The sequence below is a fragment of the Bos indicus genome, chromosome 14, assembly GCF_029378745.1.
Source record: "Bos indicus isolate NIAB-ARS_2022 breed Sahiwal x Tharparkar chromosome 14, NIAB-ARS_B.indTharparkar_mat_pri_1.0, whole genome shotgun sequence".
Taxonomy (NCBI): domain Eukaryota; kingdom Metazoa; phylum Chordata; class Mammalia; order Artiodactyla; family Bovidae; genus Bos; species Bos indicus.
The window spans coordinates 26,678,533-26,702,467 of NC_091773.1; the positions used below are offsets into that span (position 1 = coordinate 26,678,533).

The window sequence follows — 23,935 nt, forward strand, 5'->3', positions numbered from 1 at the left end:
AATAGTGTGTTATGTAACATAGCATTAGATATTAATGTTAACTGCACTTTTTCTTTGTCTTGCAAAAATGATTGTCAACCAGGTGGATGGATGTATCTTGAAAATTAAACCACTTTTGGGTGTCCACTGTTTGTAAACCCTTACAGATTAAGACTTGTCACTAAGGGTTGTTCCTAGTCCTTTGGGTGAGGTCAGTCTTGCTTCTTGGTGTGTCATGAATGCCAGGACATGCTTCCCTTAAATGTAAGACGGCATGTCTTTGTTTTACTTGCGTGGTAATTCTTTGAGACCTGTTACCTGTTGTTGAGGGCTTCCCAGGTGGCTCAGTGGTAAAGAATCCACCTGCCAATGCAGGAGATGCAGATTCCATCAGCACAGTCTGGAAGATCCTCTGGAGAAGGAAGTGGCAACCCAGTCCAATATTCTTGCCTGGAGAATCCCATGGACGGAGGAGCCTGGCTACAGTCCACGGGGTAGCCAAAGAGTCAGACATGACTTAGTGACTAAACAACAACAACCTGTTTGTGGTTCCTTCTTATGTTAATTGAGGAGAATCACAGCTGTAGCTCAAGAGGCACTCAGGGTCTGTGAGCCGGACTTACCAAACTTCCACAAGTGCAGGAATCACTTAATAACATGCAGACCCTGGGGCAGGAGGTCAGAGTGGGCTCAGGATTCCACATGTCTCAGCACCCTGCTTCAATGGCAAGGCTGCAGTCTGCAGGGAGAGAGGCAGGTAGAGAAACCAGAGCAAGGTGTGTTTGGTGCTTTTGTAGCTCCTGCCCCAGTGTGGTGGGAGTTCTAGGGAGGGCTGAAGGGCAGGACACTTCCCAGGTAGGCGGTCACAGCCGGGGGGTGAGGAGGCAGGTGTGGAGGTGAGGCAGGTGTGAGGAGGTGGCCAGTAAAGTAAAACACAGCACTGGCAGTGCTTTGAGGGACCCGGCCTGGGTGCTGGTGAAGGTTTCAGGGGCGAAGGGAAGGGAACTGGGGAGCAGAGGACGGGGAGGCCAATGGGGTCTGATCACAGAGTGCCATGCAATCTGCTGGAGCCTTTGGGTTCCATCCCGGGAGCTGGGGAACTGCTTTAAGGATTTTAACCGGGGCGAGAGAGGACTCATGGCGTGGCCTCAAAGATCCTTCAGTCAGGCATGTGAGCGTATTGAGACCTGACTCCAGAGAACCCTCAGCCTTTAAGGTTTTATCCTTCACCAAACCACCATGCCTGATTACATCAGAGACAGTGAACCGGAGGAGGCAGTAGACTGTCCGGTGTTTGAGAGGAGCATCCCCAGGCTGGATGGGGATGGATGGGCAGGGTGTCCACGGGGCTTTTATTAGAACAGCAGGCTACCTGGAACAGGGGCCACGTCTGCTCATTCAACTCTGTTACCCAGTGTCTATTAAATGTTTATTCAGAGTAGGTCCTCATTAGGTATTTTTTAAATGAATGAATGCTGGGAAGGATCGAGGGTGGATTTCCATCATCTGGCGGGGTGGAAGAGGTGGGTGGAGGGAGCTGAGCCACACAACGAAAAATGTGTCTCTTCAGCTATTATCAGCAGTGTTGGAGGCTACCTAGTGATATAAATGGATATAAACACAGCTCTTATTTCCTGTTTTTGGTTTTATTTTTCATGTGGTTCTTGGACTAACATAGACTTCACATCCTTTTTCATTCTTTCTGCATCTTTTTCTTACAATAGTTCATGAAATAATACACAATACATAATACACAAAGAAAGGGAGTGGCTTAGATTTTTGGTTGTTAAAATTAAGCTTGCCAATACTTTATGTAAGCACAGCTATAAGTGAAAAGGGCTTTGAAATTAATTATTCCTAAGTGTATGAATTTTGTGTAGCCGAGTTATTAAGAAATAGAAATATATGTTGGTATATATTACAGAAAGGGTAAATTGTATAGTTAAAAGAGTTAATTAGCATAGAATATGATATATGGAAAGAATACTATGAATTTCATCACAAGGGATAGGTATGGACCTTTGAAAGAACACTAATCTCTGAGCAGTAGAAAATCTTTTTTCATCAAAGAGATTTGCTACTATTCAATATGGTCTTCGTCTAAGAACATTACCTCTAGGAAGAAAACTCTGTAGCATTGCCGCCCATAGAATTTTTTGCCCTGATATAAACGTTCCACGTGTGCACTGCAGCCACCAGCCACGCCGGCCTGTTGAGCACTTGAAAGGCAGCTTGTGCAACCGAGTAGCTGAATTTAGAATTTTCTTTAGTTTTTATTCATTTAAATAGCAACACGTGGCCAGTAGCTGCCGCGTGGCTCAGCACAGTCATGGCCTGGACACACGAATAAGGGAGAAAATGTGGTCTCGCCACGGGGGTGGGGGCTCCAGGAACGGTATCCTTTGGTCCAGCCAGGAGGCAAACCTGGAGCTGACTGGCGGGGAGCTGATGCTGGTCACTTAGAGGTCTTCCTGCCGCTCCCTCTGGGTCTCTGTGTGTGGGCTCAATGCCTCCTCCCACATCAAGTGGCGGCCTGGGCAGGCCCCTGCTTTCCCTGGTGGTTGTTGGGGGCCCATAGTGGGGTGCAGGGATCACCATCCACAGACCTGGTGATGGAGCTGGAAGGATTCTCTGTGAGGAGCAGCCCAGCCATTGGGAGCCTTTTCTCTTCTGTGCATCCCTGCTGTTGGCCGGGGGTCCTTCCCTCCTCTGGTGTGATCTGTGGCCTTGGTGGTCTGAGGTATCTCCCTGGCTGTGCTGAGGGTGGGGAAAAAAGGCCGCTCCACACTCCCTTGGAAATGCTGGCACATGCTTCCCTGAGTCCTGAGAACAGCAATCAAGTTATGTCGCAAACCTCAGGCTCCTGAGAGGTGGGGGAGAGAAATGCAGAGAGAAGGAAGTGCATCAAGCCACATTACACTAAGGTGGTCGCTGGCCTCTACAGGGCAGCTGCCTCTGACTTCACACTTGCCCCATGGGTTGGATTTTTATGAAAAAGTGGGTGGCACCCGGATGGCATTTGACTGCCACAGCCGGATACAGAGTGGTTGAGCTGCAGTGAGTATTTTGTCCGGGGAAATGAAAGGTGTTCTGTGTTCACCTCTCTCCTGTCTGGCTTTCCAGGTCACTGAGACACCAAATTAACACCTGACGACACAGACGCCATCCTCCTTGAACCAGAGCATGGCAGTAAATTGTTGTTTATGTAAGCTTTGGAAAGTCAGAGATTCCCTTCAAAATATTAATGTGTATTTTCAGACAGCTTGTTTCTTTGATTCTGGTGTGTCTTACTCCCTGCTTTTGCCCACCCCTCTTTTCTGGGTGCTGTTTACTTGCTTTTTGGAGTTGCTAGTTTGCATCCTACTTACTCCCCAAAATATTAACCAATAGCCTCAATACAGTGCTAGTATGGGCTTGCTTCCTAAACATAACAGAGAGTATAAGTGAAAATTTTCTTGAGAGGAAACTCTCTTCTGTTTAGTGGTTTCAGCAGTTATTTTAGTGACCAATGTCTGAATAAATAGGACCCTGTCTAAGACCTTTAATCTTTTGCCCTCACTGGCGAGTTGACATTTCATCTGTGCATTTCTCTTTGGTCTTTGGGAACTGTTTGTCATTAAAATATTTTGTATCAGAGGTTTACTCTTCTCAGTCCATAGAAGTGTTCTTCATCTGTAAAATGAAGAGGGGCTTGGATTAGGAGGTCTGCAAAGCACTGGCCAGCTCTAACTTTTCATTGCTGGCTGCACAGCGAGCCTCTGGTCCGGTGTCCGTGACGCCCTCAGCAGGGCTGTCTCCTTGTGCCTCTCTTTACCCCAAACACACCTCCAGATGCCTTCTGAACTCAGAAATACTTGCAAGTAGAGTGCTGAGCAGAAGGACGTGATTGTGTCATTATAGGTGTCTGTACTAAAATGTAAATACTATCAGTCAGTTAAAGCACTTGTCATCATGAATTACCAAGAAATATTTTGTAAAATGGTATCCTAAATTTTATACCATAACCCATGAATCTTAATTTTTATTTAAAAAGTTTTAAATAAACTTTTAAACTACAGATGAATGTAACCTCCAAGAGGACAAAAGGGAACTTTAAAAAAAAATTATTATTATTTGACAGCTTCAGGTCTTAGTTGCAGTGTGCAAGGTCTTTTAGTTGCAGTGGGCAAACTGTTAGTTGCGGCATGTGGTATCCAGTTCTCCTGACCAGGCATCGAACCCTAGCCCCCAGCACTGGGAGCACGGAACGGAGTCTTAGCCACTGGACCACCAAGGAAGTCCTGGAACTTTGTTTTTATTCACTGATACATCTCTGGCAATTGTGATGAGTTGCCTGGATCGCAGTAGGGACTCAATAAATCTGTTTCGAATACATAAACGCGATTTGAGATTTAACTTGATATTTACTTAAAGCCAAATCAAATGTAAATACAACTTGAAAATTTACTTCCGAAGTGATAATGATGAGAATTATTTGATAACACTGATAACTTGTATTTCTGTTTCTTATTTTTAATAATCTATACCTGTGCCATCTTATATGGTAGCTATTGCTCCCACGTGTACCTTTCTGACTTGAAATGTGGCTCTAGTAGGAATTAAGATATACTGTATGTGTGAAGTACATATTGGGTTTCAAGGACTCAGTACTGAAAATATAAACCCTCTCATTCATATCAGTTACATGTTGAAGTGATCATATTTTGCATATGTTGGGATAAATAAAAATTATTAAAATTAATTTCACTCTTTTGGGGGCTACTTTTTAAATGTGAGTACTATAAAATTCAAAATCACCTATGTGGCTTCGTTGGACAGTGCCGGTGTAGACACAGAAAACTTGACTGTGAATGGAGACAAGGGCCAGCCCTCCGGAAAGGAAGCTTATATGAATATCTTTGATAGGAACAAAATTAAGTGTTGCAGCTGTGACTTGGGAAAAGTGGGCATTCAAATGGTCTTGATCAAATTAAAAAAAAAAAAAAGACCAAAATAAATTAATTAGATTAGCTCAGATCAGAAATATGAAGTCCAGCTACCAGATGGATTCCTCGCATAGTCGCCAGCAGAGTGAGTCTCGAGGTCAGGAAAGGGGCAGGCTGGGTGGTGGCTGCCCCAGCAAGCGCGAGTGGTTACCAGCGGCAGACTGGAGCCTAGTGTTTGGGCTCCCCTGCCTGGACTTCACCTTCCTGGGGCCGCAGCTCTGGTAGGTGGCACATTCACTGTGTCCCGTAACTGCCGTTTTCCCTACTGCTGGGAGGTGGCCCCTGGGTGGGAGGCGCAGGGAACTGGAGACCCAAGTGTTGGCTAGGATTACTCGCAGTGTGTGTTCTGTTTTGTCGCTTCCCTGGCCTGGAGGCAAGTTCTCTTTCCCTTTCTCCTTAGCCTTCTAAAGTGAATGCCAGCTCCCGGCTGCCTCTCCAGGCCAGCAGTGCTTGGAGTGTGGTGTCCCAGGTCATCCACTCCTCGGGACTGTTTTTCCCTAGAGGCTGGCTGAGAACCCCATATAGCCCTCCTGTGACACGTGGAGGGCCTGGGAGGATGAAGCCATTATCCTATAAAATAAGGCCATCCAGGACATGCAACTTAGATGCTACCTTCCTTAAGCTAATTTGAAAGGTTATTTTGGTAAGTGGTTAGTCTGCACGGCTGGTTTAAGCTATTATCAAGTCCATCCCTGTATTTATTTCCTTGAAAGCCAGAATGAGCCTTGAATAAATGAAGACTGACTGCGTAGGCTTTTTAGGAGTAAATTCAATTTATAAATATTTGTTTCATTTGGCACTGGAGATTTCGACTGCTCCTGAGTTTGAATTTTAAAGCAGCTGTGTAGTGAAGCAGCGTGTCTGTAAATAAAATGGCTTTCACGCTCACCTTATTTCCACCCGTCTGACCCCTGTTTTTGGAGAAAGTAGATCAGAAAATTCACGGCAGTTAGCGGCCAAGTGAAGAGACCTTTGGCTTCAGCTGACAGCTGTCACCTGAGCACAGCCGACCCGGAGACCCTCTCAGGTGTTCTGTCTATAGCTCTGACAGCAAGCAGGAATGCTGTTTACATTTTCTGTAGGCAAAGATCCCGCCCTTGTTGGGGGTGTGTTAGAATAGGACGGGTGGAATCTGAATTTCGATCTGTCTTGGGGTGAGTTCTCAATGGTGCTGGAGGTGCTGGCCAGCCCTCCAGCCGGCCCCTTTCCCATGCTTATGTGGACGGGTGTCAGTAGGATTTATGGCCGGGCCTGTTTATAACATCCTTTTTGAAATTCTTCAAGAAGATACTGTTTTTTCAAGTTGGGCAGTATCACACAATGCTTCGTGTGCTTATGAAAGAGGGGAAAAAATGAGTTAAATTCCAAAGATGTTTAAGATTTTGGACATTTTTCCTATGTGAATTAGTTCTTTATTAGGCCTGTTGATTTAATTAGCATTGAAAAAAAAAACTTTCCTGTTTTGATTGTGGAAACATTGTTTAAATTGGTTATTTTCATCTGATACAGAATCCTTAGGAAGTGTTTGTATAAAGCAGAGTGTTACTTGGTATCCATCACGTGCTGTAAACCTGGGATGCAGATGGGTGGGCCTGCTCCCTGTTCCCTCACCTGCTCTGGCCTGCCTGGTCCCAGAAGAGATCAGGGCGAGGGAGAGGGCTGCAGGGACATTTTGAACTTTATTCTGTTAAAAGTTTCAGTTTTGAACGGTTTGGGTAAAGGTTTTCTGTCTCTACCAAGGAGAACGGTCATTGTCTAGAAACTGTCCATCCAACTAGAGTTTGTCCAAGCAGTCACACAGTGGTCCATTCCTAGAGCCCAGGGCTGGTGGGTGAACGATGAACCTCTGATAGGTCTTCCTCTGGTGGGGGTGAGTGGAGGATGCTGGAGAATGAAAGTCTTCCTTCCGGGGTCTCTCTGGCCTCGTCTGTTCCTGCCATCAGATTTAAGGAAGTGATGAGTGGTCACACCACTTGCAAGTGGGCCTTCCAGTATTTTTGCCGCCGCTGTCTCCTTCGACACCCCTGTTGCCATTTCCTTGTTGGTTGTATGTGGGCCGTAAATATCCAATTTGTACGAAATGACTGATTTTGGTATTTGTATAATCCTCTAGTCAATTTAACTAAGTTGAGCTTTTCACAGCCCTCGGTGCAGCGGCTGCTCATCTGATTACACCGCTCAGGGGAATAAGGTTAAGGGCGGGCTGTTGGTAACCGGAGCATTTCCAGGGCTTTAGTGCAGCAGATGGGCTGCTTGGCGATAGTCATGCATCTGCTGGCCTGCTGTGGCAGCTGCTGCTGCTTCATGTTGTGTTCTTTTGTTCTGTTCCATCCAAGAATGGAACGCGAGGAAGTGTAGTGAATGGATTAATTTAAGGTTAAGGTTAGTGTTTTGCTTGCTTTCTAAGTAACCGATCATAACAATGCTTTTGGTAGAAGCTAATGAGTTTCTCTTAAAGTGAACTAGATTTATAAAATATGGCTCAGTGAGGGGGCTAGATTAGTATTGTTGGTGGAGACCAAATTCAAACGTGTAAAATGCTGGCAGGTTTTTGTTTTTGTTTTAATCATTTGTCCCTAATTCTTTGTTTTCTTCCTTCCTCCCCACTACCTCCCGATCCCTTCCAGGACCTCGATCCAGACTTTGCCTGACACTGCAGGGTCCAAGAGAATTAAAGAAATATGGAGTGACATGAAGAAGATTAGTCAGGATTATAGGCTCTGAGGACAAGCCCTCAGTGAAGTGAAGCACAGACGAGCTCCCGCGCTCTGGTCTGGAGGAGCCAGCCGTGTGCTGGGAGAAGATGGCGGATCCAGGAATGATGAGTCTTTTTGGCGAGGACGGGAATATTTTCAATGAGGGCCTCGAAGGCCTGGGCGAATGTGGTTACCCTGAAAACCCCGTGAACCCTATGGGTCAGCAGATGCCTATAGACCAAGGCTTCGCCTCCCTGCAGCCTTCCCTCCACCATCCCTCCACCAACCAGAATCAAAGCAAGCTGACCCACTTCGATCACTATAACCAGTACGAGCCGCAGAAGATGCACCTGATGGACCAGCCCAACAGAATGCTGAGCAATGCCCCCGGGAACGGACTGGCGTCTCCTCACTCGCAGTACCACACCCCTCCTGTCCCCCAGGTCCCTCATGGAGGCGGCGGGGGCGGCGGCGGCGGCGGCCAGATGGGCGTCTACCCGGGCCTGCAGAACGAGAGGCACGGGGGCCAGTCCTTTGTGGACGGCGGCTCCATGTGGGGCCCCCGGGCCGTGCAGGTGCCCGAGCAGATCCGAGCCCCCTACCAGCCGCCGCCGCCGCCGCCGCCTCCTCCGCAGCCCCAGCCGGCCCCATCGGGGCCCCCCGGGCAGGGCCACCCCCCACACCTGCAGCAGCTAGGCGGTTACCTGGCCCGGGGGGACTTCTCCATGCCGCAGCATGGCCAGCCACAGCCGAGGATGGGCCAGTTTCCCCCGGGCCAAGAGGGCCTGAGTCAGGGAAACCCTTTCATCGCTGGCCCCGGGCCGGGCCACCTGTCGCACGGCCCCCCACAGAGCCCCGGGGTGGCCCCGAGCCTGCGCCACGCGGTGCAGCCCTTCCACCACCACCCTCCCACCGCTCTCCACGGGGACTCGGTGGCCCACAGCCCCCGGTTCTCCCCCAACCCCGCTCCACAAGGGGCCGTGAGGCCGCAGACCCTCACCTTTAGTTCTCGGAGCCAGACAGTCCCCTCACCCACTATAAACAACTCAGGGCAGTACTCCCGCTATCCTTACAGCAACCTAAATCAGGGATTAGTTAACAGTACAGGGATGAACCAGAACCTAGGCCTTACCAATAGCGCTCCCCTGAACCAGTCCGTCCCGAGGTACCCCAGCGCGGTGGGATTCCCGCCCGGCAGCGCCCCAGGACTCCTGCACCAGCAGCCCGTCCACCCCAGCGGCTCACTGAACCAAATGAACGCGCAAACTATGCACCCTTCGCAGCCTCAGGGATCGTACGCCTCCCCGCCTCCCATGTCACCCCTGAAAGCGATGAGCAGCAGCGCGGCGGGTACGCCTCCCCCGCAGGTGCGGCCTGGCAGCGCCCCCATGGACGTGGGCGGCTACCCGAGCATGCCGCACCCGCAGCCGGCTCACCAGCCGCCCGGCGGCGCCCTGGGGCTCGGACCGAGGAGCTTGGGCCCGCGGAGCCTGCCGCCGGCGCGCCCATTCCTGGGGATGTCCCCGGCCCCTCACCTGAGGCCCAACGGCTGCCCCGGTGTGACTCTCGCCGACCCGCAGGCCGTCCAGGACCGCCTGCTCCCCGGCCAGCAGCACCCCGGGCCGCAGCCGGCCTTCCAGCAGCTGCCCAGCTGCCCTCCGCTGCAGCCCCACCCGGGCCTGCACCACCAGTCTTCACCCCCGCACCCGCACCACCAGCCTTGGGCGCAGCTCCACCCCTCGCCCCAGAGCACCCCGCAGAAAGTGCCTGTGCCTCAGGTAAGGGGGGGCGGGGCCTGCAGCCTCGCGGTGATGCACTGCTCTCGCGAGGTTTCTCATTAACTTGGGGGAACGCTGCTTCACTCCAGGTCCTTTGTTTTCTTGAAATCTGCTCCGGAATCTTTTTTTTCCCCTCTACTACTTGTTGTTCAGTCGTATCCGACTGAACATACGTAGCCCAGACGTATCCGACTCTTCGTGACCCCATGGACTGTCGCACGTCAGGCTTCCCTATCCTTCACCATCTCCTGGAGTTTGCCCAAGTTCATGTTCATTGCATCAGTGATGCCATCCAGACGTCTCATTCTCTGACACACTCTTCACTTTCTGCCCTCAATCTTTCCCAACATAAGGGACTTCTCCAATGAGTTGTCTGTCTGCGTCAGGTGACCAAAATATTGGAACATCAGCTTCAGCATCAGTCCTTCCAGTGAATATTCAGGGTTGATTTCCCTTAAGATTGACCGGTTTGATCTTATGGTCCAAGGGACTTTCAGGAGTCTTCTCCAACACCAGTTTGAAGGCATTAATTCTTTGGCGTTCTGCCTTCTTTACTGGTCCAGCTATCACAACTGTATGTGACCACTGGGAAGACCATAGCCTTGACTATACGGACCTTTGTCAGCAGAGTAATGTGTCTGCTTTTCAACATATTGTCCAGGTTTGTTATCGCTTTCCTACCAAGAAGTAATCGTTTTCTGATTTCATGGCTGCAGTCACCATCCTTCTATTAGTTCCTTAACTTACTCTCTCACTTAGTGGCTTGTGCATTTATCCACTTTTTCAAAAAAATAAAAAATATTGAATCCCCCTGCCCGAGGACTTGTGCTGGAGCTAAGAGTGCATAGAAAAGCCAAACCCAGGTCCTGCTTGCAAGGAGCTCTGTTGTCATTGCCAGCGGGGAGGTGGATATTGGACCCAAGTGTTTTTCCCTTCTCTTTATTTTTCTATGCTGTTCTCTCTACCCCTCTCTCCGATTTAAAAATACACTGAGCCTTGGTTTCCAGCAATGTTTCATGTATTTGTGGTAGTGCCTCCCACCTCTTAGGAAATCATTATTTTAAAATAATTTTTATCAATCATATTTTCAGTTCAGTTGCTCAGTCATGTCAGACTCTTTGTAACCCCATGGACTGCAGCAGGCCAGGCCTCCCTGTCCATCACCAACTCCCAGAGTTTACCCAGACTCATGTTCATTGAGTTGGTGATGATTTACTTAAAAATTAAAAATCATATTTTTAATAAACATTAAATTTTATTTTATTGTTATTTTCCTTACAACATGTGGTCTTCTGAACCAGTTGTTGAATGTTAGTGTGAACTTAACTTGCACCCTGAAGAAAATCATAGGAAACGACAATCCACAGAAAGTGTTCAGTCTCTTAACAGATTGGGATACCTAGCACTGAATGCAGAGGTCTTCCTTTTTATCAGCTGGGATTTCATCTTACAGAATTTATAAGCAGACAGATTTAGGTTTTAAGCTCTAGTATTCCCAAAGACATCTTTCCATTATCAGTGTTGGTGTTTGTGCCCTGGGTCTAGGAAAAATAAATTAATGTCTGTACGTACAGAGTATTTGGAGTACTGTTCAGAAATATGTATTGATCTTCCACTGTGATTGCAGCCCTGAGCGTAGATGGCACAATGTGGTTTTAGAGCTGTAAGGCACAATGCTCGTTCCTAATGAACTTGTAATCAATTTGGGAAACCATGACTGATATGTGAAAGTATAAATCAGAGGGAAAGACCATGCATGGTTATGCGACAGGTGTCCAGAGAGAGGCAGTGCCTGTTGGTGAGGGTGCTTGGAACCTGGTTAGGACTTAGCCAGGGGTGTGAACTGAGGACGCATTGCAAGTACATCAGAGGGGGCATGGGTTGTTGAGTTTGCTGCCGGCAGGGCCTGGGCATAGAGGTCTATATTATGCTGTAAAGAATTTGGACTTCACCAGTGATAATGGACTAGACAGTGCCTGGGCTGGTGGGGGAACCTGGAAATGAGCTGTGAGTCTGGAGCCCAGGCCTTGTGAGGACAGTGTGACCAGGGATTGGGGAATGGGAATGGGAGAGAATGAAGCTACATGCACGTAAAAGGGTGGGGTCTGGAAACAGAGCCTTTTAGGGGGCATTGTGGGTGGAGAGGCATTTAGATCAGAGACTCAGACGCTTCTGCCTTGGTGGGACTAGGGAAGTGAAGATCAGGAAGTCTCTGGGGGACCTTAGGACACACTGGGGGTTTGGGGAAGCTGTGCTTACAGGCCCGATGCACTTGGGGATTCTCAGGACGGGTCCTGAGGTTGGGGGGCCACAAGGGTCTCAGCTACCTGGCCTGTGCTCCCCCAGAGAGAGCCACTTCCCATCCTGGAGCCTCACCTGCAGTGATGGCAACAGGCTCCGGAGACCGTGGACAGCATGGAGGGAGGGCAGGAGGGCTGTCCACCAGCTGCTGGGGCCTTGGCCCACCTGGGTGGCTCCTAGGGCAGAAAGGAGCTTGACTTAGTTTCCAGGGAGTAGTCCTTTCTTGTTCCCCCAAAGTTTCTTACAGAACATGGGATCTTCTGAGAGCAGTGGCCCTTAGATACCTCCTGGTCCCAGCATCTTCTCTCCTCCCTGGAGGACAAGCACAGTAATCCCATCCCTGGGTGGAAACTGCTGATCTCCTCCAGCTTTCCCTCATTTTAAGAGCTCAGATGTTTTAACAGAGGTTCAGAGGACATAGATGAGTATGTGGGCTCTGAGTCTCCTAGTGCCTGGGGTCTGTGCCCTGGTAGATAACCATGGCCACCAAATGCATTTCTCTTTATCTCCAGCTCCATCCTCTCGAGCACAGCATCGTAGACTAACCTGGAACTGTTTATGAGGTATATTAAACAAGTAGATTTGAGGTATTTTTATTATCTAAGCTTAGTTGCCTTTTTGAACATTTTTGCATGGTATTTGCTTCTTTCTTTCTCCTCAACTTTACAGAACCTCTTCAGCTTTTGAAGCACTCAGTTCTGAAAATCATACTGGCGTAAAGTCTCAAGATGACCGTGGACTTTGAAATCAGAAGAGTGTTTGAATTACAGCTCTCCTTATTTGCTTGGTGACCTGAGATAATTTCTTACCCTCTCTGAACCTCAGATTCATCATCAGTAAGAGAGGAAAAAGTGCCCATCTCAAAGGGCCTTGAGGTCAAGTAGGGTAATATACTCATACCGTGAGAGTGTGATCTCTAGCTTATGGGGCATGCTTGTTGTGCTTAGTTGCTCAGTTGTGTCCGACTCTTTGTGACTCCATGGACTAGCCCTCCAGGCTCGTCTGTCCATGGGATTCTCCAGGCAAGAACACTGGAGTGAGTGGCCATGCCCTCCTCCAGGGAATCTTCCCAGCCCAGGGATTGAACCCAGGTCAGCTGCATTGCAGGCGGCTTCTTTACCATCTGAGCGATATATCAGGGAAACCTGTACATGTCAATTTTCTTCTAGGTTCTACTTTCTGATCTGCTGCAGTGAGAACCTTACTTTGTAATTCGTGTCATTTCACGTGTACTAAATACAGTAAAAAGTCACTTTTGTTTTTAAGGAACAGGTTACATGTTATGAAATATGGCCTTAGTTATGAAACATTAAATTTGACTTGTGCAAATATCACCCCCCTTTTAGCCCGTGTTTCTGGGTGTGGTGAGTTTAATGGAGTGGATCGTTCAGTAACCTCAACACCTCTCTCTGCCCGGGACTGACTCACACGTTTCAAGCAAATCATCTGTCTGATTCTGTTTTGCTTTAGAACTACTAAAATTATTTTACACTTCGTATATGACACAATGGCTGTTCAAAACTGTGCTGTGTAGCAGGGAAATTACCAAATTAAGTTGAAATATTGATGTAATTTGCTGAATTAGCACATTCAGATAGGATTATTGACTTTTTTATCTTGAGTGTTTTGTTTTTTTTTTTACATTTTAATAGAAGTTATGCTTTTTGGATGTTTCATGGGTAGTGAACAGATATTTTAAAAATTCTATCACATGTTTAAGTATCTTTGAAGATAAGTCACTTTATAATGAAGAGTCAGCAAAGGAGAATATTAGAACAGACACCATAGTTCATCGGGCCATATGTTCATTGTGTGGATGCAGTCTTTAATGTTAGCTCCAGACTAGCTTGATGATTTGATGATACAACTTAGAGGGAAAGAGAAAACCTAGCTTCTCTTTCTTTTCAACAGCTGATTAGGACAGTAGTTTCCCTCTTCATCTCAGACCACGCTCCCTCCTTCCTTCCTTCCTATCAATCGTTAAATAGTTTATTTATATTTTAATTTTTTTCTTCCAGTTTTGTTGAGATATAGTTGACTTACAGCCCTGTATAAAGTGTACAAGGAGTATGGTATAATGATTTGATTTACATATGTTATGAAGTGATTGTCAGAATAAATTTTGTGAGCACCCATCATCTAAGTCCAAAATTAAAGAAACAGAAAAAAATTTTTTTTCTTGTGATGAGGCCTCTTAGGCTCTCCCCTCGTATCACCTTTTACGTATGATATACAGCAGTGTTCATTATGTTTATTATGTTGTACACTGTACCCCTGGTACTTATTTATCTTATAACTGGAAGCTTGTACCTTTCACCACCTTCCTCCAATTCCTTCTCCTCTAGCCCCTGCCTCTGGTAACCACAAATCTCATCTCTTTTTCTATGAATTTTTGTTTGTATTTCAAGTGTAATTGACCTATAGCACTGTAGTGTTAGTTTCTGTTACACGACACGGTGCTTTGAAATATCTGTGCATTTCAAACTGATCACCACAGTAAGTCCGGTTACAATATGTCACCACGCAAAGATGTTAGGTAATCGTGGGCTGTATCCGCCACACTGTACGTTTCACAGCTGTGGCTCATTTGTTTTGTAACTGGGAGTTTGTCCCTCTCAGTCACCCTCACCTATTTCTCTTCCCCTCCACCCCCTTCATTCCAGCAGACACCTGTGCGTTCTCTGTGTCTGTGACTCTGTTCCTGTTTTGTTGTGTTTGTTCATTGGTTTGGCTTTTTTAGATTTCACATGTAAGTGAAATCATATAGGATTTGTCTTTCTCTGCATCTCAGTCCCTTTTACGCTCCTTAAAATTGTTGGTGACTCTAGGATTCTTTCTATTTTTATTGTTTTTAACACCAAGAACATTTTATACTGGGATATAGCCAATTAACAATGTTGTGATAGTTTGAGGTGAGCAGCGAAGGGACTCAGCCGTATATAGTTGACTCTCAAGATTCTTTACGTGAGTTTTATGTGTTAATATTTGTTGTTTTGGAAATTCAAAGCGAGGACAGTTTGAAATATTTGTTACTTCTTTGTAAAACGAGTAAAAATAGTAAACCATTATGTGTTAATGTTCATCACATCTGTAACTGAGAAGCAGCTGTGTTCCAAGAGAACAAAACCTCAGTGGCATTGTTTTACCTTTTCTGAGATGTTGCGTTCTAACAGCTGTTTCCTCGTGCAGTCTGCAAGCAAGTCATGAGCCTCTGGCCAAGTCCATGTGCATTCGGAGAGAACGAGTGTGAGAGGCTTGGTGACATCTCAGTGTCACCTAAAAAAACACCCCGAGCTCCTGGAGCCCCGCTCTGAGAACCAGCCGTGTGGAGGCGGGAGTGTAGACCTTGGAGTCTACAGTTTCTTGGTAGGAGAACTACCAACAGATTCCTGACCCCACGACCCCAGGGGACTCCACCTCAGGGCCCCTTGCCTTCTCTCCAGAATGAGGGGTGACCCACCCTCTTGGTTAGAGGCACAGGGAGAGGAGTGGTAGCATCCATTAGAATCTAACCTGGTGTCAGACGCACGGTAGGGACTCAAAAGTGACCCTTTGTCATCAGGCAGGCATTAGAATTGCTTGCTGTGGAATTGGGGGATGACCCCAAGCGTTCATTCTAGGGTTGCGTGTGGTCAGAACTGTTGGATCCCTTCCCTCGGTTCCTTGGAGCAGTTCACAGACGCCCAGGCTCCCCATGCTGCTCCCTGGGGGAGAGGAGAAGGGCTTGTTGGGTGGAGGGGGGTGCGGGCTGCCTCTGGAAGGCACGCTGCGGTGGTGAGCTTGTGTGCTGGGGGGCAGCTTGGCACCCAGTCTTAGGAGGCGAGCTAGGGGCCTGGGAGGGTGTTCTGGGCAGGTGCTGTGTCTGCTGAGCTGTGAAGCATCAACTGAGTTGAGTGGAGGGTGGGAAAACGCAGGCAAGGTGAGAGTTGGAAGCCTAGGAGACATGAGGGCAGAGAGAGAGAGAGAGAGAGAGAGAGAGAGAGTGAGCCCAGGGCTCTGCATGTCCCTCAGTGTTGCTGGACGGTGGGACCAGGGCCAGGGGGCTCCCCTCTCTCCAGCATGACCCTCAGACCAGGCTCCGTGTCCACGGGTGCACTGGGAAGGTGCAGAGGGACCCAGCACCATCCTTGGGAGGAGGGAGAGAGCGGAGAATGGGGCCAGGTGGACGCCAGTGAGAACTACCCAGAGGGAAAGCTCCGGATATCATTTTTCTCTTGAAGAGCTTGTGGGTTGTCCTACAGGTCACAGGTGAACTTCCGAGTTTCTGAATGACTCATCCTGCTCAAATCTACAAAGGTGTAGATTGATTGACTATACTCTGAGGTGGGCAAGTCCTTGTGAGAGTTTTAGGATCCCTGTGTGTTTGTGTGTGTACGCTCAGTCATGTCTGAGTCTGTGACCCCATCAGGCTCCTCTGTCCATGAGATTCTCCAGGCAAGAGTACTAGAGTGGGTTGCCATTTCCTCCTCCAGGGGAATCTTCCTGACCCACTGATTGAACCTGTATCTCTTGCATCTTCTGCATTGGCAGGCGGGTTCTTTACCACTGTGCCACCTAGGAAGCCCCACTGTGCCCTTAGAACAAGTATGTTTTGGATGCGTTTGTGCTTCTCTCATTAATTTGTCCTGAAATACAGTCATGGTAAAGGAGGACAGAAGCAGAATGCATCTTTAAAGGACCACTTAGATTGAGGTGATGGATAATAACTCCTGTGTCCTAATTTTCCCATGGGAGATTAAAAAGGATCCAAAAGAATCAGTGTTGCAGCTTTTCCCATTCTGTCTTTCCGTGATGTGTTATGAATAGCTTAAAAAAAAAATAGCCTTTCTGGGAAACCCTTTTCCTGGTAAATGTCAAATAGAGAAATCCTCTCACTTCACCCGGTAAATAACAGAATTGCAGACACAAGCAGAGTAATTGGCAACTACTAAATACATTTCATAGAAAAAGTGGACCTGCATCTTTTACCTCATTTATGAAAATTGTGGTCAGGGGTAGAGAAAAGGACCTTTTTCATTGAGAGTGGATGTGTCTCTGTGAATACCACTCTGGACAGACTTACACTTTGACACCCCTGATGACGTCTGGTGGAGATGGGGAAACAGATCAGCTCCGAAGAAAACGTGTATTTGACCTGAGTGGCGCCCGGGGGCTATGGTCAGTGTGTCCACACTGAGAGGCACGCAGGGTCAGGCCTGCTGGAGTAGCGGCCCTGCTGAGCCCACAGAGGAATTCAGAGGGAGCCCACCCGCTCCCCCAGGCACTGGTCTTCAGACACCTGGGGTTTGGGCAGCCATCCCCTCCCCAATTGTTCCTGGTAACCCCCTGTCTTTCATGAAGACTGAAGGTGTCTCTTCTGACCACTCCTATCCGTATATTTTACTGCTCAGTGAGCACCGCCTGCATTTCCCCTGAGCACAGCTGGTTTATTCCAGAGGCCAGCGATTCAGGGGGTTAAAATGGAAAATGCCAAGTGTAGACTTAGAGCAAAGAAAACATTCTACCCCATCTGTCCTTTTACCCCACACTCTGAAAGCATGAAATGAGCCGAATGCTAAATGGTAGGTAGCCTTGCCTCTGAGCGGCTTTTATTTTCTACAGGGGTATTGTTTTCTGCGACTCTCAAAACCATCATAGATAACGAGAAGTTCATTTTTAAATTGACTTTATGGATCAGCCTGCATATGATCCATCTGCTAACTGTCCCAAGCAGCCAGTGAATTTTCTTAACTTTTAAGAAGTCACTTTTAGATACTGCTTTTTTACGATGTACCGTGGTTGCCTTCATTCAGCTCCATCAAAGAAATATTTATTGAGTGCTTCTTAGGTGCCACGCCCTATTTAAGGACAAGGTTGGTGGTGTGGCGGGAGGCAGGGAGAAGGCCAAGGCCTTCACTGAGGTGGATAGGAGTTTTGTCATTGAGGTGCAATCTCCTGGCCATCATTTCTTTGTGTACTTACTATGTTCTAGACCAGTGCTGTCCAACTGAAATACAGTAGGAGCAGTGAATGCTAGCCACATGTGTTATTTTAAATTTTCTAGTCACTACATTAAAAAAAGAAATGATATATTAGTATTATGTATTTAATTAACCAGATATATCCAGGATATTATTCCAATGCATAATCAGAATAAATAATTACTAACAGGGTATTTTACAGACTATTTGAGATCTAGGATGTATTTACAGGCAGAGCCCATCTGCATTTGTATCTGCATAAAGCAAACCAGTAGTCCATGTGGATGGTAGCCGCCATATTGAACACTGCAGCACTATATTCTTTCCACAGCAGCTGCTTCCGGTTATCTTGGAAAACAAGAGTGTAAAAAACTAATGCACATATAAATAAACTTAAAATTGTTAGTCTAATAATGAGTCAGCCTCCAGTACAGGTGTCAGCACCCTCCTCGTAAAGTTGGGAAATTAGTAACTTTTTTAAAGGTATAAACAGTACGTGGTATTGTTGCAGGGGTGTGTGTGTGTGTGTGTGTGTGTATATGTGTTTGTGTGTAGTATTAGTATCAGTTCCTAAAAAGATAGATTATCAAAGTGAAATTTCCTTTATTTGGACTTCAGAGAAAGCTATCTTTCTACTTTATTTTAAAATAATGTAAAAATAACATTTTTTTCTCAGAAAGATGAATTATAGCCATTTTTAAGATTTTAGTTTCAAGTGGTTTGGGGATACTTTTCATAGTTATTCTCTCCTCCCTTCCCCTTTAACTTTTCTTTGCCCCTCTGTGTCTAATGCTTGTTTCTTTATGAAATTGGTCCTTCGTTTTCACTATTACGCATGCACTGCCACTCTTCCACCCCTACTCTTTTTTTCCTTTCACCTTTTCTTCTCTGCTGCTCTTTCTTCTTCGTTTTATCATTTGTTCAGAAAGGCAGTCTCTGGCACTGCAGAGAGGTAGTTGGCCAGGGAAGGAGAGCTGGGAGAAGGCTCAGGGGGACAATTAGGAAAACAGCATTGCTGGTCCTGACTTGGAGAATTTACCTTAATCTTGACATCTCAATATCAGTCTCTGTCCTCTGCAGTTACAGCTGTCAGTCTGCAGATAATCTCTAGGTAACCACGGGGAGCTGACCCTTATTCTGCCCTTGTTACTGGCTGCAGCTCTTTATCAGCGAAGGAAGTCAGTAGCAAACTTGTGCTTTTGCCTTGCGAAACCTTAGTAGGTGATGGTGCATCACAATGAGGGAGGTTTCATTTTTTTCTTCACTTACTGTTAAAAACAAAAAACAAAAAAACAGAGGACCTTCTAGGGCCTGGGCCATGGCACTAGGTCCAGGTCCTGGCGGCAAACTTAAAGGAAGTTGGCAAAACGCTAAGCTGTCGGCAGCACTTGAAAAAGCTGAAAGTCAGCACAGAGGCGCCTATGGTTCTACTAGCTTGCGCTCTGGTTTGGGTTGAGTGATGAGAATGATGATCTTGTAAGACTGGGTACTGCTGCGAAGTCACTTCAGTCGTGTCCGACTCTATGAGACCCCCTATCCTTAATTCTTCTTTCAGTGATCGAATTAAAATCAGCACCCTGGCAGTCACTTGAAGGAAACACGTCATGTCGATGCCCATTTGTGAAGAGCATGGTGTTCGTGATCTGCTTTTATAGTGTTTTTGGTCTCTTCTCTGTTGCCTACTATGTTTAACTCTAGACAATTTTGTACCACTGATTGCAAGAGAATTCTTAGACTTGAATGCTAACCGGGTGGAAGCAAAATCAGTTGTTTTAAGTTGTAAGGAAGAGGTATTAATCTTGAGAGCTGTTTTGTTCTGTTTGTTTGCTTTGGCCATGGGTATCAAGTGCTGGAGAATATTGAAGGCGGTGCAAGTGGTGGTGGTGGAAAAACCTGGTTAAGAGTTCCTGTAATGCTGTTCACTTACGCTTGCCTCCCTGGCCATGGTCTGGCTGGACAGGTGGGCAGCGTTAGCATAAGAATCCCACCCCCAGGGAAAAGAAAAAAAGAATCCCATCCTCTCTCCCTGAGATAGGCTATGAAGCCCCTGCCTCATGCTTACTGTAGAGTGTTACAAGCATCGCAGGGTGGATCTCCCTGTGACTGACTCTGTGTGTGTGTTTGTGTGTGTGTGTGTGTGTGTGTGTGTGTTAAGTCGCTTCAGTCATGTCAGACTTTGCAACCCCGTGGACTGTGGCCTGCCAATCTCCTCTGTCCATGGGATTCTCCAGGCAAGAATACTGGAGTGAGTTGTCATGCTCTTCTCCAGGGGATCTTCCCTACTAGTGAATAGGCAGTGACTTTTCAGATCATCCTTTCCCCAGATGTTAAGGAAATGGTATTTCTGGATGTACTTTTTAATGAAGGGATGGTATGTAGACTTAAAGTTCTTATCGAAAATAGGAATACTTGAAGTTAAAGTTCATTTTTTAGGTCAGGCTCCTAGATGGACTTGTACAATGTGAACATTCTCTTTAAGAAAAAAATTATATAAAATTGTGAGATTATTCAGATGTGCACTTCCCTGGTGGTTCAGATGGTAAAGAATCTGCCTGCAGTGTGGGAGACCTGGGTTCGATCCCTGCATTAGGAAGATCCCCTGGAGGAGGGCATAGCAACTCATTCCAGTATTCTTGCCTGGAGAATCCCCATGGACAGAGGAACCTGGCAGGCTACAGTCCACAGTATCGCAAAGTCAGACATTACTGAGCACATGATGTATCTGTTTTCACTGTTAATGCAAAAAACACCTCAAGAGATTTCCCTGGCAGGCCAGTGGTTGAGATGTCACCTTCCAGTGCAGAGGGCGCAGGTTCAATCCCCGGTGGGGGCGCTAACATCCCACGTGCCTTTGGCAAAAAAAAAAAAAAAAAAACAACCCAAAACATAAAATAGAAGTAATACTGTAACACTTAAAAAGTGGTCCACATCAAAAAATCTTAAAAAAAGAACAAACAAACAAAAAAAACCCCTCAAAATGTCAGTGTGAAGTGGCCAAACTTGAGTTGCACTGTAGAAGTGGCTAGAAATGGACGGTGGGAACTTATGGAGAATTTACCTTCATCCTGGCATTTTGCCATTACTGTGCCCCTCTGCAGCTCCAGGCTGTAAGCCTCCGGATGACCTGGGAGTGGCCGTGGGCAGCAGGGGCTCTGGGACAGTTACCGCTGTAATGTGCTGCTGCTGCTGCTGCTGCTTTAAATCGACCCCTTGCTAAGCTCACTCTGTTTCTGGCTCTCCTCATGCTGCAAGGACATTTTCACGAAGGAGAACCCATGAGATGCATGGAGGCGTGCCAGGGATTAAAGGAGATAAGCAAGAGTTCTTTAGGGAAAAAGTGTGGTGATTTGGTGAAAACTTCGGTAGCATTTTATCAGCTATTCCTCCAAATGACTGAGATCCTTTTCACTTTAACCGCGTTATCTCAGACTCTGACGGTGCTAACAGGGCGCCCTCATCCTCCGTGCTGGGGTCAGAGGCCACAGTGGTTGGTGTACTCAGCGTCTTAGACTCAGTCTCTGACTCCGCCTGGCATCTGTCTGCCTTGGAAATGATGGTAGGAGACCTAGCCTAGGGAAGGAAACATCCCAGGGTCTGATTTTGGAAAAGGTCTGTTCTTAGTAGAGCTGAGCATAAAGCTCACAGATTTAGTTTTTGCAAGCAATTTGAAAATCAGTACTTTCTTACAAATAGTGTGCTTCCCTGGTGGCTCAGACGGTAAAGAATCTGCCTGCAATTGAGGAGAGCCCTGTTTGATCCCTGGATTGGGGAGGTCCCCTAGAGAAGGAAACAGCAACCCACTCCAGTATTCTTGCCTGGGGAATCACATGGACAGAGGAGCCTGGTGGGCTGCAGTCCATGAGGTCGCAAAGAGTCAGATATGACTGAATGACTGATAACTTCTCATAAATAAGGTCTCTAAGCTAGGGTGTCATTGGTGAAGGAAAAAATAACCAAAAAACCCAGTAAGAAACTAGTCATTTATAGAGCAAAAATGAGCCAAATGTGACAAACCTCGTGTTTCCTTTGTTGCAGACTTGAGTGGTCATCCTTTCCATGCTGTGCCGCGTTAGCTGCTAGAATAATAATTCATATTAAACATAAATATAGTTCCAAGACTAAGTTAATGGGAAGAGGCGTCAGCTTCCTTGTTTCATCCAGAGTTTACCTCCTCATTGTTTAGACGCTTCAAACCTGCTCTTGGGTCTCATGGCCCCACCAGGCTCCCTGGTGGGGAGAGGGTGCTGGGGTGGGAGGAGGTGGTGGTGGGGGCTGCGGAGGGGGGAAGGTGACATACAGGGACGAGGAGCTCTGAAGACCATGGGCTTCAGGACACAGGAGTTGCATTTGAATCTTGCTTCTCCAGTGTTTTGCTTAGTAAAATTTTGACTTAGCCTAAAATTGGACACGTCCCTAAACATTAGTTTCCTGAGGATAATATTTGTACCAATTGCATAAGATTATTGTGAGGATTAAAGAAAATTATGGCTGTAGCTGGAATCAAGAATGCCAGGAGAAATATCAATAACCTCAGATATGCAGATGACACCACCCTTACGGCAGAAAGTGAAGAGGAACTAAAAAGCCTCTTGATGAAGGTGAAAGAGGAGAGTGAAAAAGTTGGCTTAAAACCCAACATTCAGAAAACGAAGATCATGGCATCCGGTCCCATCACTTCATGGGAAATAGATGGGGAAACAGTGGAAACAGTGTCAGACTTTGTTTTTTTGGGCTCCAGAATCACTGCAGATGGTGACTGCAGCCATGAAATTAAAAGACGCTTACTTCTTGGAAGAAAAGTTATGACCAACCTAGATAGCATATTCAAAAGCAGAGACATTACTTTGCCAACAAAGGTCTGTCTAGTCAAGGCTATGGTTTTTCCTGTGGTCATGTATGGATGTGAGAGTTGGACTGTGAAGAAGGCTGAGTGCCGAAGAATTGATGCTTTTGAACTGTGGTGTTGGAGAAGACTCTTGAGAGTCCCTTGGACTGCAAGAAGATCCAACCAGTCCATTCTGAAGGAGATCAGCCCTGGGTGTTCTTTGGAAGGAATGATGCTAGAGCTGAAACTCCAGTACTTTGGCCACCTCATGCGAAGAGTTGACTCATTGTAAAAGACTCTGATGCTGGGAGGGATAGGGGGCAGGAGGAGAAGGGGACGACAGAGGATGAGATGGCTGGATGGCATCACTGACTCGATGGACGTGAGTCTGAGTGAACTCCGGGAGTTGGTGCTGGACAGAGAGGCCTGGCGTGCTGTGATTCATGGGGTCCCAAAGAGTTGGACACGACTGAGCGACTGAACTGAACTGAAACTTTTTAGCACAGTACACAGCATGCAGTTAAGTCCCCAAGGAGTGTTAACTATTTTATTATAACTTTTGTAAATGTAGTCATTGGAATGAGCTCTTGGAATTTTTCCTCCCATTGTCTACTCTTTCATCTTAAAGTAGAAAACCATTCCCTTATTTTGTAAAATAGAACATTGTGTGTCAGTGTCTTAACACCCAAGATATCAGATTCTCCATAAAGCAAATGCAAATTGATAATATTTTTAAGGGGAGGGGGCAAAAATTGCTACCACATTACAGTTTTTAATTGAATCTCAGGGAAATGGGATTGTTGTTGCCATTTAGTCACTAATTCACCTGACTCTTGCGACCCCATGGACTCTATAGCCCACCAGGCTCTTTTGTCCATGGGATTTCCCAGGCAAGAGTACTGAAGTGGGTTGCCATGTCCTTTTCCAGGGGATCTTCCTGACCCAGGGATCAAGCCCTCATCTCCTGCATTGGCAGGCAGAGTCTTTACCACTGAGCCTCCTGGGAAAGCCCAGGAAATTGGATACTGTAGATAAAAGACTGACTGCTTTCTCAGTGTTGAATTTCTTCTCCATTGTAACCAAGGTGAAAGCCATCACTTGGCGATCAGCACCTTGAGGCTGCTGGGGTGAAGCCAGTATCCTGTTTTGTGTTGTGAGGGAAGTTGACTAGTGTTCCCTCCAGCATCCAAGCGGTTAACCCTGACCTCTGTTTACACCTATATATAGTAAGTCTTGACCTGGTTAAATACAAATGTAAACTTACAGCTGTTAACCATACTTGAAGCGATCCTCTTCACCCTGTCACCCTGGCCCATATCTTGCTGCGTCTCCACCTTAGGCTCTGACCCACCTTGAGCTGCAGTGTTGAGTTTATTTGGTGAGTGTGTACCAGTCGCCGAGGAGGAGCACC

General features: G+C 46.8%; 1 protein-coding gene across 4 annotated transcripts in view; it reads left to right on the plus strand.

Moving 5' to 3' along the window:
- Nucleotides 1-23,935, plus strand: part of CHD7 (chromodomain helicase DNA binding protein 7) — a 190,595-nt gene that overhangs the window by 54,908 nt on the left and 111,752 nt on the right. For all 4 annotated transcript variants that reach the window (XM_070802571.1, XM_070802573.1, XM_070802574.1 and 1 more), the window contains exon 2: nucleotides 7,592-9,438. In XM_070802571.1, the coding sequence (XP_070658672.1) occupies nucleotides 7,768-9,438 (1,671 nt within the window). In that variant the 5' untranslated portion in view covers nucleotides 7,592-7,767. The remainder of the gene's footprint in view (nucleotides 1-7,591; nucleotides 9,439-23,935) is intronic.